At 37.5% G+C, this 13554-nt stretch overlaps 1 protein-coding gene across 1 annotated transcript in view; it reads right to left on the bottom strand.

The window, feature by feature from the left end:
* slc24a3 (solute carrier family 24 member 3) overlaps positions 1 to 10313 on the bottom strand; it is a 72051-nt gene extending 61738 nt beyond the window's left edge. The window contains exon 1 of the mRNA XM_039672432.2: positions 9840 to 10313. Coding sequence (XP_039528366.2) covers positions 9840 to 10014 — 175 coding nt within the window. The 5' untranslated portion in view covers positions 10015 to 10313. The remainder of the gene's footprint in view (positions 1 to 9839) is intronic.
* Positions 10314 to 13554: the final 3241 nt, after the last annotated feature.

Genomic DNA, 13554 nt, shown 5'->3' with positions numbered 1-13554 from the left:
TATATATATATAATCTATGTATATACACTATACATTCTCTCTCTATATATATATATTATAATTTTATTTATTTTTTTGAAAATGAGCTATTGTTTCTCTAGATAAGACCGTCTTCCTCAGCTGTGATCTTGCATAGCCGGGTAAAGCACTTCAAAGACCGTTGAAACTGCATTGATTTGGACTTCAAAACGTTGGTTGCAACTGAAGTCCATTATTCGAAGAAAAATCCATAAATGTTTTTCTCAAAAAACTTATTTTCTCTTTCACTGAGGAAAGAAAAAGACTTGGATATATTGGATGGCAGTGGGGTTAGTAAATTATTAGGATATTGTCATTTTGAGGTGAACTAAATCCTTTACTTAGTTTCAAACAGATGGAACCTCATCTTAACTCGCACTACCAAATACAGTAGAAGTCGATCAGACTCAAGGTCTCACTCTGAAAAACAGCATATACTAATGTCTGTAAAGTGAACTAGAGAACATATTTTCAGCGCAAAACATTTCTGGCAGATCAGTGCCCGTACAACATGCTTGTCCTTGCTACATTACAATACAAGGCTGGATTTCATCTCCATACGTCTGAAATATTCCAACATCTGTGTGCAATCCATCTACTCACTCACTGGCAGGCCAGAGCCTCTCTAGGAGATGTTCAGTGGTCTTGCTGTGATCTGCCGAACTGTGCATTGCATTTGATTTACTAAGTTGGAGCAGTTTGTTTTTTTTGCTTTAGCAAACACCATAAATGCAATGCAGAGCCTAATCCACTCTTACTGCAGCACAAATGCAAAGAAGGTGGAGAGTAGGGGCATCATAAATCACACCTCTAATGAGCACATTTAGAGCATGCTATATATATATATATATATATATATAGAGAGAGAGAGAGAGAGAGAGAGAGAGAGAGAGAGAGAGAGAGAGAGAGAGAGAGAGAAGGTATGTAGGGCGCCCCCTCCTCTCTGAATTAATGACCTGCGCTACACGTGAGGGCAGCTGCAGGAGAGGCATGCGGAGGGATCCGGGAGGAGCTGGCAGATAGAAAACCCCTTGCTGTTTCTCTCTCTCCATCCCCTTTTCACCTCGTCATGAGCTCCAGGGTGGCAGATGTCTCCTCCCTTACTAAATTGTCTTGAGTATTCCAGAATAGACTGCTAGCCTAAAATAAAACCACTGTATTAATTAGCAACATTCTATTGGGGGATTCAATACTTTTTGTTAATTACTGAGAAACTACTGAGAATTTTCTCTCTATAGAGTTATGAAGGAAATCGATAGATCACCTGTCCAAATTCAAAATCGACCATTACTTTCTGAATACATGTTCCCGGTGAATGATACATCCCATTACAGAAGTGAAATGAATGCAAATGATTTTAAATCATGTTTAGAAAGAAATCTTTGAGTTTATTAAAAATAAAATCATTATCTAAATAACCTATAATTAAAATTTAATAATATTACTTACTTTTTGTCACAGGCTGCAATGGTCATTGATAATGCTAACCAATACACAGCTCTTTAGAGATTGTTTTAGCATTTGTGACACTGGATCATAAAACCAGTCACAAGTCGCACAAGTATATTTGTGGCAATAGCCAATAATACATTATATGGGTCAAAATTATCAATTTTTCTTTTATGCCAAAAATCATTATGATATTAAGTAAAGATCATGTTCCATAAATCTATTTTGTAAATTTCCAACCATATATAAAACATTTATTTTTGTGAGTGAATGCAGCACAATTACAAACATAAATTGACAACTTTAAAGGTGATTTTCACAATGTTTCGATTTTTTTTGCACCCTCATATTCCAGTTTTTATAGTTGTATCTCGACCAAATATTGTCGTAACTTAACAAACCACACGTCAATGGACATCTTATTTATCCAGCTTTCAGATTATGTCCACATCTCAAATGCATTTTTTTACAATGTATTTTTCTACAAAGGTTTTTTAGGTCTTAAAACCTTTTTTTTTTTTTTCAATTGACCCATGTGACTGGTTTTCTTGTTTTAGGCTCCATTCTAGTATATAATGGCCACTTTTCGCAATCCAATCAATTTACAACAAATAAAACCTAGTCCATACATTTTTACTTGTTGAATAGACTTTCACAGAAGTAAAACGGGTTGCATATAGGTGTGTTTGAATTGAAGTGGTGCTGCAGAGACCGGTGTATCGCGAGAGCGATTAGAGAGCAGACGGCTCTGTATGCTTTCAGATCGCTCTCACCGTACTTAGATGTCATGCATCGATCAGACTGTACAGCGCCACTTCAAGTCGAACACACCTATTCTTTCTAATTTCTTTATTGATTAATTTGTCATGGAATTGTTTTTGACAGAAAATTGAAATACAGTGCTACCACCGCTATACAAGCAAACACTGGACAGGATTTTTAAACATATGGCAATTCTTCCACCATGCCTCCACCAATTCAAATTAACCTTTATTTCTATTCATTTTTATTTTATAGTAATTAAATAGACCAGCTCAAGTCAAGTCTTATGCTGAAGCACATCACAGACAGAAAGCCAAATTTGTTAGCCAAGATCTTGCTCAAGGTTTATGTTAACTTTTGTAAACAGCTCAGCACAGTCAACAACAATGTCACTTCATCATGGTGGTCTATAATATACATTTACCATATATGGAGACTTGGATTAAAAAATGATGTTCATTCAAAATATCAGACCAGGTGGCATCTGCAAACAAATGATTGTAGAGTTTACCTTTTTGAGAAGTATTGCATTTGTAAAGTGTGCTTGCACTGTCTTTCTCTACAAATAAATGCCACTTTTGTTTTGACATTTTGTTATATATTGAAATGACGTTCACACATTTTTAACTGTGGCTTGCTTGTCAAGATACCAATGTGTGCATATTGTTTACTCTCTACAAAACATCTATGTGATGGTGTTGATTTTCAGCTTATTAATGGACAAGAAACTTATAATGATGTAAACAGACTACTGAGAAATAACAGGAACTAACATGCATTTATCTATCACGTAAAAAATGAGTGAGATATATTTTAACCTTTAAACTATATGCAGTGCCTCTTCTTTAAGATTCAAAGATTCACATTATTGAGTCTCCTGCTGTACATTTACACTGTGTTGAGATGATTTTTGTAATCAGTGTTTGAACGGGGAGCTTAATTGCCAACTGTGATGTACTGAAAGATGAGCCATTATTTGCTCTTCACACTTGATCAAATGACTAGATGGTTTTTATTCACTGTGAACATATCTCAGAAATTCTGCGAAAACGACAGCCTGTGCTTCATATATTTAGTGCTGGGACTCTGGGACAAGTAAAGCCATGTTTCAAACAGAATTGTGAATGATCGGTGAGCTGTCAAAGGCATATAAAGAGAGGCTGGTTTGGTGTGTAAGCATGATGGATCATGTAAGTGATGGTGCACCAGACAACATCACTGGCTCCATTCATCAGCTCAAGCGAAAGCTAAACTGCAGAGTCAGTATATTTTACAGCTGACAGAAAATATTCAGTTCATGTCAGTGGATATTACAATGAGTATAACACTATATATCTCTCCTGATAAATGACAATACCATGCTGTTGTAACATTCAAAAAGTCTTCAGCAATGCTCTGATTAAAAACATATATATTTCTGGTCAAATTATGTTCTTCATTTTCATGGTTGAAATGACAATTGTTTGCCAGTGGTAAATAAAATTTATCAAACAAAAAATGCTTAAATCTTTGCACTATCCCTTAAAGGGATAGTTCACCCTAAAGTAAAAATTAGGTCATAGTTTACTTACCCTGGAGGGTATTTTTAAAAAAAAGCTTGATGGTGATCGCTTTTTACTGCCATTATATTGATGAGCACATGCAGGACATTTTTGTAAAAAATCTCTTTTTGTGGTCCATAAAAGAAAGTAGGACATACTGCATTAAAACAACACCAGGGTGGCAAAATTATGACTTAATTTTCATTTTAGGGTTAACAATCCCTTTAAGTTAGTGCTCGATGATGGCTAAAGTAACCTATGATCTAAAAAATAAGTGTAAAGGAGAGTTAAATATGTGATTTCAGATGATATATCCTGATATTATTAACCAATATGATAACTGATATGGTCCTAATATATCATAATATTATATGGAACACTTAATTTACACCTTTGTTACAGTGCCACCTAATATCCTGTTCAAGGGTTTCAATGGCCACAAATCTGCAACTTGAACACTGTTAGACCTCTGATATTTCGCATATTTTACAAACCATCAATTTGTCTGTGCGATAGAATTACAATTACAGCACTGATCCATCTCATGTCATCCATCTGGGACTAGCTTGCTGTCAGGCTTGTGGCCCAGCGTGGTGCAAAACTAGCTAAAATAATGAACCGCTCTGCTCCAAAAGAGACTAAAGGTGTGGACCAGTGTGGATGATAAATGAGCTGGTCAGAAGAGAATGAGAGAGAGAGAGAGAGTTAAGAACAACAAGAAGTAATCCTACTTGGAAAGCTATGTAAAAATCAATTAAGCTGCCAGGTCACCAGATAAACAATTTCTTGCAATTTCATATGCTCACTAAGAATTCCCACCCACAACATTCAATACATCACAAAGAAACAAATGTTAAAGTTTGAAATGCAATGCAATGAACATGATCAATGATTGCAAGATTTAGTGATGCAACATTAGCTTAAAAAGGGAACTAAAAAGTTTGGTCAAATGACTTTTATTCATTTGAACGGAATTCAGCCATTTTGCTGAGAACCCGAGCCTTTCAGGTGTTCTATTGTCCACAGTTCACATGACGCATAGAAAGATTGAAAATTCAGTCATTTGAACCAATGTCAAGGACACTCCAAGTGAAAGAAGGAATAATATAAAATATTGAGGCTAGTACATATTTTCTATCTATGCAACATTTGACAACCAGAAATTTCAACAATAATTATCTTGATTTTTTTTAACAGTTTTTCTATTGTTTTAAAACATGTATTGTAAAATATTGACATGAAATTTTGCTAAAAAGGGGGTGACTGTAGAAATTTCTATAGGTTTAATAACTATATCCATATAAAGCAGCAATTATTAGTTAGGGCTAACAAACATTACACAACAGCCAGAGACCAAGACTGAGGAAAACAATTAAACCTAAAGGTTTATCCAGGGCTGTGCATTTCTTAAACCTGTTAGAGAAAGTGTTGCGAAATTTGAACCAAAACATGCCAAACCTCTCCAATTGTCCAAAATAATCCTAGACAATAGGAAGATCTAACACATTGTTCATTTTTCTTTCTTTCCCTTTTTCTTCCAGATGAAAGGATGCCAAGCATGAACATGAGGTACCTGGGAGCATCTGGGCACACAGGGAACATTAATTGACGTCAAAAGCCCAATTTGGGCAGGAAAACATTGCTTTTCTCACACAACCTTGGCTAAAAATGTGGTGCGTACTGTTTTTTGCTAACTCAGAGGAGATATTTTGTCTGAATATATATATATATATATATATATATCTTCTCATTTATATGCATTTAATATTAAACATAATCATTAACATGACTTTCATTGAATATTGTATCTTAAGCTAGATTTCTTATGGCCCTGCCTGGAGCACAAATGTAGAAGTTTTTGTTGACATTTTCCTGGTAAAATGACGGGAAAAAAACTATAGATTTCCAAATCCCGTCCGAATCAGTACATGACATCACAGATGTCCTCTGGTAATAATTTGACTCAAGCCATTTGAAAAACTAATCCTGTCCAAATAGTGCAAGAGAGAGATAAGGGTATTGAGAAATGAGAGCAAGAGAGCAAGATAGAGAAAGAAAATGGGGAACACAAGAAACCATGTAAATAAACAAATGGATCAATCAATTAATAAAATCAGTGCCTCAAAAAAACAAAGCTCAGAAGCCTGGCTAGCAGGCCCAAATGCAGGCAGCACGTCTGTCAGAGGCAGTCAGCAACTGACAGAGAAGTCACTTTAGATCAGCGTCTGTTCTGGCTGGCAGGCCACTCAGCACAGTTCTCCCTGCCTTTATCATTCCCTATTCTTCCCACCAAATCCACCTCGTCACTTTCTCCACTTCTCTTCATTTGCTTTCCCTTGTGGCATTTGCAAAATAGGAGCTACCTTTATATATTAAAACACTGTACGTGTAAATTAAATGCTCTATCCATTTCATCTAACAGCCTTAAAGGGATACTCCACTTTTTTTTTTTTTGGAAATAGGCTCATTTTACAAGTCCCTCAGAGTTTAACAGTTGGGTTTTACCGTTTCGAATCCATTCAGCCAATTTTCTGATATATAGAAGAATATCAGAAACCAGACAGTTTCTGGTCCCATTGACTTCCATAGTAGGAAAAAATATACTATGGAAGTCAATAAGACCAGAAACTGTCTGGTTACTTATATTCTTCTAAATATCAGAAAATTGGCTGAATGGATTCAAAAACGGTAAAACTCAACTGTTTAACTCTGGGGGAGTGGTAAAATGAGCCTATTTCCAAAAAAAGTGGACAGTTCAACACTGTTCTAGAACAGCACAACCCAAAAGTTTAGTGGGAGAGCACAAGGCCGGCTGTGCACAAAAGGCTATTTCTAAAAAAATGGGGCAATTTCAACTTAGCTATAGGGCAATCTGGTGCTTCTGAATCAGAGCCTGTAAGTATGTTTTATTATTTTTTAAAGTACAGTATTTGCTATTGACTGTTCAAATGCAGAGTTTTGTGCAGTGTAGAATAACGCATATTGTTTGTCGTTCTACGATCAAAATTGCAGAGATGGATTTATGTTTACAAACATAGAATTCTCTGTTCTCCGCTTTTAACTTGTGGTATAAAGATGACAAACATAGGTGCACTATGTGTTCTGTTTTACATTGGCCACTCAAGCACACACACCCCTTGTGCTTTTACACTGGCGGCGTTTGTCAGCTGAACCGCGGCTTGTGTACTGTAAATACAGACGAGTATCAGGTTCAGATCAATAGGCTTCGTCATCTGCATTTTTAGAATACGACTCGGGCTCAAACTGATATGGTAAAACTGATGACATTGGTAGCTGTCTTTATAATTGCTTAAGAAGCTGAAGCTTGCGATTATGGTAAGGGGTGTTACATTTCCCACACATGCTGAGGTGTGCGGCCAATTATAACACACTGGGTCAGCTGGCCAATCAGAGCACATTGTGCTTTTCAGAAGGAGGGACTTTGTAGAAACTGGCGTGTTTTAGAAAGACTGGGCATAGAGGTGCTACAATAATGAACAGTATGTGAAAAATAATGTATTTTTTGAACATTAAAGCATATTAACAGTCTATTACACTGTTTACACACAATACTCAAAGAATTAAGTGACCCTTTTACTGTAATTAAATCAGAGCTGTCAAGATTATGTTATACAACAAGATTATCTGAAGTGAACATGCAGAGCATTATTTGAAAAGATCTTTTGTTTTGAATGTCAGGGTATATGAAAGATGTGCACATCCTGAATGGTTTTCAAAGGTGATATATTTAATAGTAAGATTATTATGAAGAGTCATTATTTTTGTGCTGAGTTGCACAGATACGAATGGACAGATGGAGTGTGTGTGGACGGATTCAGATTGTGCGGTATCATGGATCAGGGAGCGGACAAAACTAGACAAGCTGATAAGCCCCTATGCCAATATTTGCCAACTTTTAAGGAACTTCATGCAAGACCTACAATGTCGCAATAATGTAAACAAGAGAGGTAGAAATGCTTTTAACAAACAAGCAAATTTTACGTAAATTTTACGAAATGCTGTCATTACGCCATCAGCGTCACTAAACGCGGATTGACAACAGAACCGATAGTGAATACAATGTTGAATAAAGTCGTAGTTTTTGTTATTTTTGGACCAAAATGTATTTTTGATGCTTCAAAACATTCTAACTAACCCACTGATGTCACATGGACTACTTTGCTGATGTCTTTATTTCCTTTCTGGACAAGGACAGTATACCATACCTACATTTTCAATGGAGGGAGAGAAATCTCTCGGACTAAATCTAACATAATTAACCTGTTTAACAGGTTAACTGTGTTCCGAAGATGAAAGGAGGTCCTACGGGCTTGGAACGACATGAAGGTGAGTAATTAATGACATAATTTTCCTTTTTGGGTGAAACCCTTTAACATTGTAAATATGGTATGGTTCTTTAACAGTCGGCTTGTCTAAGACAGTTCATTGTAAGATTGTGAAGCAATTTAACAGTTACAAGTGTGAGTATACAGCTGTCTAGAATGGTTAATATGATAAACAGTTTTCTAACCGTTAAGCTCTCTAAAACAGTTTATAGCTAACGTTAGTTTCATTACGATTCACCAAAATGTTATGAATAGCCTACGGTTCATTCAAATATTTAACTCTTAAAGGTGCAATGTGTAACAAAGTTGAGTATCTATTAACAGAAATGCAATATGACATCCATAACTATGTTTTCAGTGGTGTATAAAGAACTTACTTAATTAGCCGTAATGTTTTTATTACCTTAGAATGAGACATTAATAGCTCCATAACCGAGGGAATCCCCTTCTATGAAGGTCGCCATGTTGTGACGTCATATTCCTACCGTAGCCGAACGCGAACACACAGTGCAACAGAACGCGTTTCATCACTACCTTGAAAGAGAAGTAGCGGAAAGCTGGAAGCTAGCCTTACACTCCGTGAGTTGTGACTTTTCCCTTGTGAGTGGTGTAAAATATGTAGTTGGGATTGTTTCATGTAACTTAGTTCTCCCTCGCTGTGTTATGGGTTTGTTATGTTGGGGATAGATGTGCTGTTACGTTCGTGAGATAGCTGATGATTAGTATTCATGTCATTGACCGTAAAACAGTACGTTACAGGAATCACTAACCCGTCGATAGAGACTTTTACTAAAGTCTTTTATCACTAAAGTCGATCGCGAAGAATTTTAAAAATCAGAGAAAAAAAAGCCTATATTGTGTGTAGTAAATAGTATCTATGTATCTATGGCCATGGGATGCGGAGACGACATGATTGTAACAGCGCGCGCACTTCCGACCTTTGGACTCATGCAGACGCGTCCCAGCTCAGCCACAGTAACAGCTCATATTAGCCAGCTAAACTATTACTACCCTGTTAGAAAAAATATATGGCTGCTCCCTCGCTGTATTATGGGTTTGCTACAGTATGTGGGGAGAAATGTGCTGCTGGTTACGTTTGTGAGACAATCAGCTGATTATTATTTTATTAAATTATATATTAAAACCCTTGATCCTCACCTGACAATGGCTTTGTAAACAGACAGTATTCATGATGTGGTTTATAATGGACTGTGGTACAGAAACAGTGACAATGTTACACACTCTTGGCTTACTCTGGCTATTCTCTGCTGTCTCAGCCGACGAGATGTTTGTCCCGTTTTAGCAACCGTAGCTTCTTCGAAAGGGAGGGGTGAGCAGTGGGCTGAGCCCTTAGTGCAAACCTGGTGCAAACTCGCAACCGAACCACTAGATGTCGCTAAAAGTCACACATTGCTCCTTTAAGTATGGCTAAAATGATTAATAGTGTAGGCTATATGACTCTTTAAAAAGTGCGAGCATGTTTATCTAAAACAGTTGTGTAGCCGAATTCTGGCAACTTTTAACTGTTTCAGAAATGCATTCATTATGGAACAGTTAATAGTGATTCCGCATGTTTCCCTTTAAAAGTCGGTGCATTGGTTCGAGTATACGGTTCTCTACTAAACACTTCCGAGTGCGAGTATGATTCTCCCGTAAAACTTTCCATTGCCCCCCTCCGCTTTCAGAAACACACATTCCTGACAAATACTGAACCGAAACTCACCGGATTTCTCGGCCAAACTAGACAAGCCGGACACCGCCAGCAGCAGCAGCCCGATAAAGCACATCTGTCCCCCGAACAACTCCTTGCGCTTTTTCCTCCGCGCTTTGATCTTCTTCTGCTGGAGCATCACATGCAGCGGTCGAGTCCACACGCGAACACACGCATCCCCATCCATCACCACAGATCGACACAGCTACAAATGTGACAAATACAGACAGATATGGAGCGACAGAGTTTTAAGCCTGAAGATTAAACGCCGAACGACTGACGTGTGCTTGTTGCGTTGGCGTGAATATTCCACTAAATGACTTCAAATTGTAATGTGGTGAAATAAAGATGCTGCGCGCGCCCCATGGATGCGTCAGTTTGGTGCCAGTTCTCTCGCACAAACTGCTGCTGCTGAGAGAGATTGAGGATGTAGAGGAGGAGAGAGCACGAGAGGAAGGGGGGTGAAAATAAGGAAGTGAACGCAGTCAGAGAGAGAGAGAGAGAGAGAGAGAGAGAAATTGGAACGCAGCTGTTTCAGTGATGAGTCGTTCGCGAAAGAGTCGGACTCGGCTCGGCTCATTTAAGTGAACGAAGGGAGTCGGCTCGATTTCATTTGTTTTCTTTTTTTTATCAATAATGCGTTGTTCATTACTATTAATGCATCGCTAGTTTTAATGGTGAACAGTAGCTGAAGTCCATGCATTGAGAGAGAGAGAGAGAGAGAGAGAGAGAGAGAGAGAGAGAGAGAGGGAGAGAGAGAGAGAAAGACTAAACTTAAAGGTACAATATGCAGGATTTTTGCAGTAAAAAAACACTAGGCCAATGTTATATATTTTGTTTAGTTGATTACTTACAATATCCCAAATGTTACCAACTATTTGTAAATCGTAAGAGAATTGCGATTTTTAACTAAGGAAACGGGGCGTGCAGGTGAGCAGGGACGAGGAGTTGCCAGTCAATGAGATCATATCCGCGTTACTGCCGGTTTCTGGTTTGACCTCGTACTGCAATAGTAACCATGGCGTCAGACGTGGACAACTGGGTCGGTTATGCCCGTTATGCGTGCTCAACAGCGTGAGGGTTCAAACGTTTGTTCATGTAATGTTTGTTCAAACATTATGGACCATGGCAAGCAGACTTTGAAACAAAAAGAGGACTAAAACGAAGATCAACATCTTTTGAGATGCCGAGAGCTCTACGTCCGCGACTAACTTCGACAGAGTGTTGCATGTTACTTGAGAAAACAGGTGAGCAAATCAATGTAACATCATGTTCATGTTCAACATCATGAAAAGTTGGAATATGAAGTTAGAAAATGATCTGTATGTTATTCTCTAATGTTAATCTAGCTTAGTCTCATACAGCCAACAAACAACCTAGGCCTAACTAACAACATTCAACACACACAAATGCTGTTAGTGAGATAGTGAAACTGTTAGAGCAAGTGAAGCAGCGCTGTTACCTCAAGTTTAATTCCTCTAATAAACTGACATGTGTGAGTAATTCAGCGTGTAGTTCGGTAGAATTAAATGTCCTTATTCCTTTATATTCGTGGGACTCGCGTTGCGTGTGGCACTGGTATACGTCTAGCAATCGCGCCCTGCTTCATACAGTCATGGTAAAAACATCAATGTATTCACTCATCCATAAAAGATCCATCAGCTTGACGACGCTTAATGCGGAATATACGTCAAATAATATACGCCTTTGTTATTGTAAGAGGTTAGCGACCCCTGGTGGCAAAACAATCTTGCATATTGTACCTTTAAATGGAATCAATCCAACTCGGATCAATTCAAAGAAAACATGAACAGTACTATATTAAAAATACTGGATGAATGTATGTCCACTGACTGTCTAAAAGAAGGAGTCTCGGCTAGTAGGATATATTGAGTCATTACGTCACATCCGTACACATAAAGAAAACATTCTCGGCTAGTAGCTATATTCCGTCTGAGGATGTTGGAGGTGGATATTTATTGTCTTTTTTCACAGCACTTGATATAATTAAACTTATCAATATGATGGCGGATCAAGGTTCAAACGACAATCACCAGTGACAACAGATTTACCCGCTGTAAAATGAATAGGACTTTGTTCGGATTTTGGAGTGGCTACAGATAAAAATAGACTGTAACCGGACCCATGCGAAAACAAGGGTAAATATCGGAAGGACAATACATGTAGTCACGCAATATGCGACTGACAGCTGCACACTCTCCTCAAACACTGTGTTCGTCCGTTCATGTGTTGCTGTGCGGTGTCGAACTACAACTCACGTAAAGTTACAACTCACAACTCACGAATGACTGTAATTGCAGATTTCGAACAGAGATGATGACAAAGAGGAAAAATTGCAGACTTCAGCTTTAAAGTCTCCGTGAACCGGAAGTTGCAAACGATTTTTCTCCAGTGCTGTGACGTATTTCCAAGTGAAACGGAATATTGAATAGAGGGCAGGGTTTTACTCTAGCGCTCCTCCTCTCCATTTCTCGCTCATAGCAAACTAACGGTTTGAGGGGAGTGGTTAAGCGTTTCCCCACCCAAGCTGTGAAACCTACGTCATCAGAAAAAGAAACCATTCCAGACCGGAAGTAACTTTTTAGATTTTGATTAAAGATTACCAAGGTAAAACATTTTTTTAATATAACATAAAATTACCCATTAAAACCTTGAAAAATTCTTCTATGGATGTGAAATTTGGGGACCACTATTAAATAAAAAAATGGTTTGAAACATCAGTAGATAAACTACATTTGGAAATTGCTAAAATATTTTAGGGGTTCACACTGTAAAAAAAAAAAAAAAAAAAAAAAACAATAATAAAAAAAATTAATGATTAGTTATCATAACATTTTTTCTTCTGTCAAAACACCTCAATTTTTCAATTTCAATGAACTTAAAGTTTTAAGGCAACCAGGGTTACTTCATTTAAGTTAAACCAACAATATTTTTTTACAGTGCAGAAACACATCCACTGCCACCTGCAGGGCTGAGTTAGGCCAGTCCCGCTGAACATCGAGATCCAGAAGAGATGTGTTCAGTTCTGGCATGACCTCCGTGATCCAGAGTCAGTCCAATATAAAGCTCTCCTTGCCAATGAAAGCTCAGCAGAACCTCATCCTCTAAACACACTTGCTGTGGTCTTGCACTAACAGCTAAATATGTGTTGTTAGCTACTCACAATGCCAGAGACAGCTAATTCTCTTGAGACCCATTCTATTTATTACTTTATTAGGATAGATTGTGTATATTTATTTATTTGCCACTTATGACATGATCTACACACATATATGTTTTAGTTGTTAGTTTGTTTTAATATTTATATATAATATGATGATGCTTTGGTATTGTGTTACATAGTCATGCTAATAAAGCTTCTTTGAAATTGAGAGAGAGAGAGAGAGAGAGAGAGAGAGAGAGAGATGGAACGAGGGTCAGTTGTTTGTGGGTTTAAAACAGTGGTTCTCAACCAGTTGGGACACGGCCCACTAGGGGGCCCCAGTGATCCTCCAGGGGCCGTGAGATAACTTAAAATTTATTTAAATATATTAATATAATTCATTAATTTTCTTATTAATATATTAATCCAGCTAAATATAATATGCAAAAAAATATGTATATCTTAGTCTGATTTATCACAAACAAACCCTTTGCTCATTGCTACTAGCATTTTGTTGGTTTGTTAGCATGTTGTGTGTGACAGATGCTGTCACGAATTATGTCA

This window comes from Pimephales promelas, chromosome 11 (genome assembly GCF_988280905.1).
Source record: "Pimephales promelas chromosome 11, fPimPro1.hap1.1, whole genome shotgun sequence".
Classification (NCBI taxonomy): Eukaryota; Metazoa; Chordata; class Actinopteri; order Cypriniformes; family Leuciscidae; genus Pimephales; species Pimephales promelas.
Note: the sequence above shows the minus strand (reverse complement) of the source record. Positions and strands in the feature narration are given on the sequence as shown.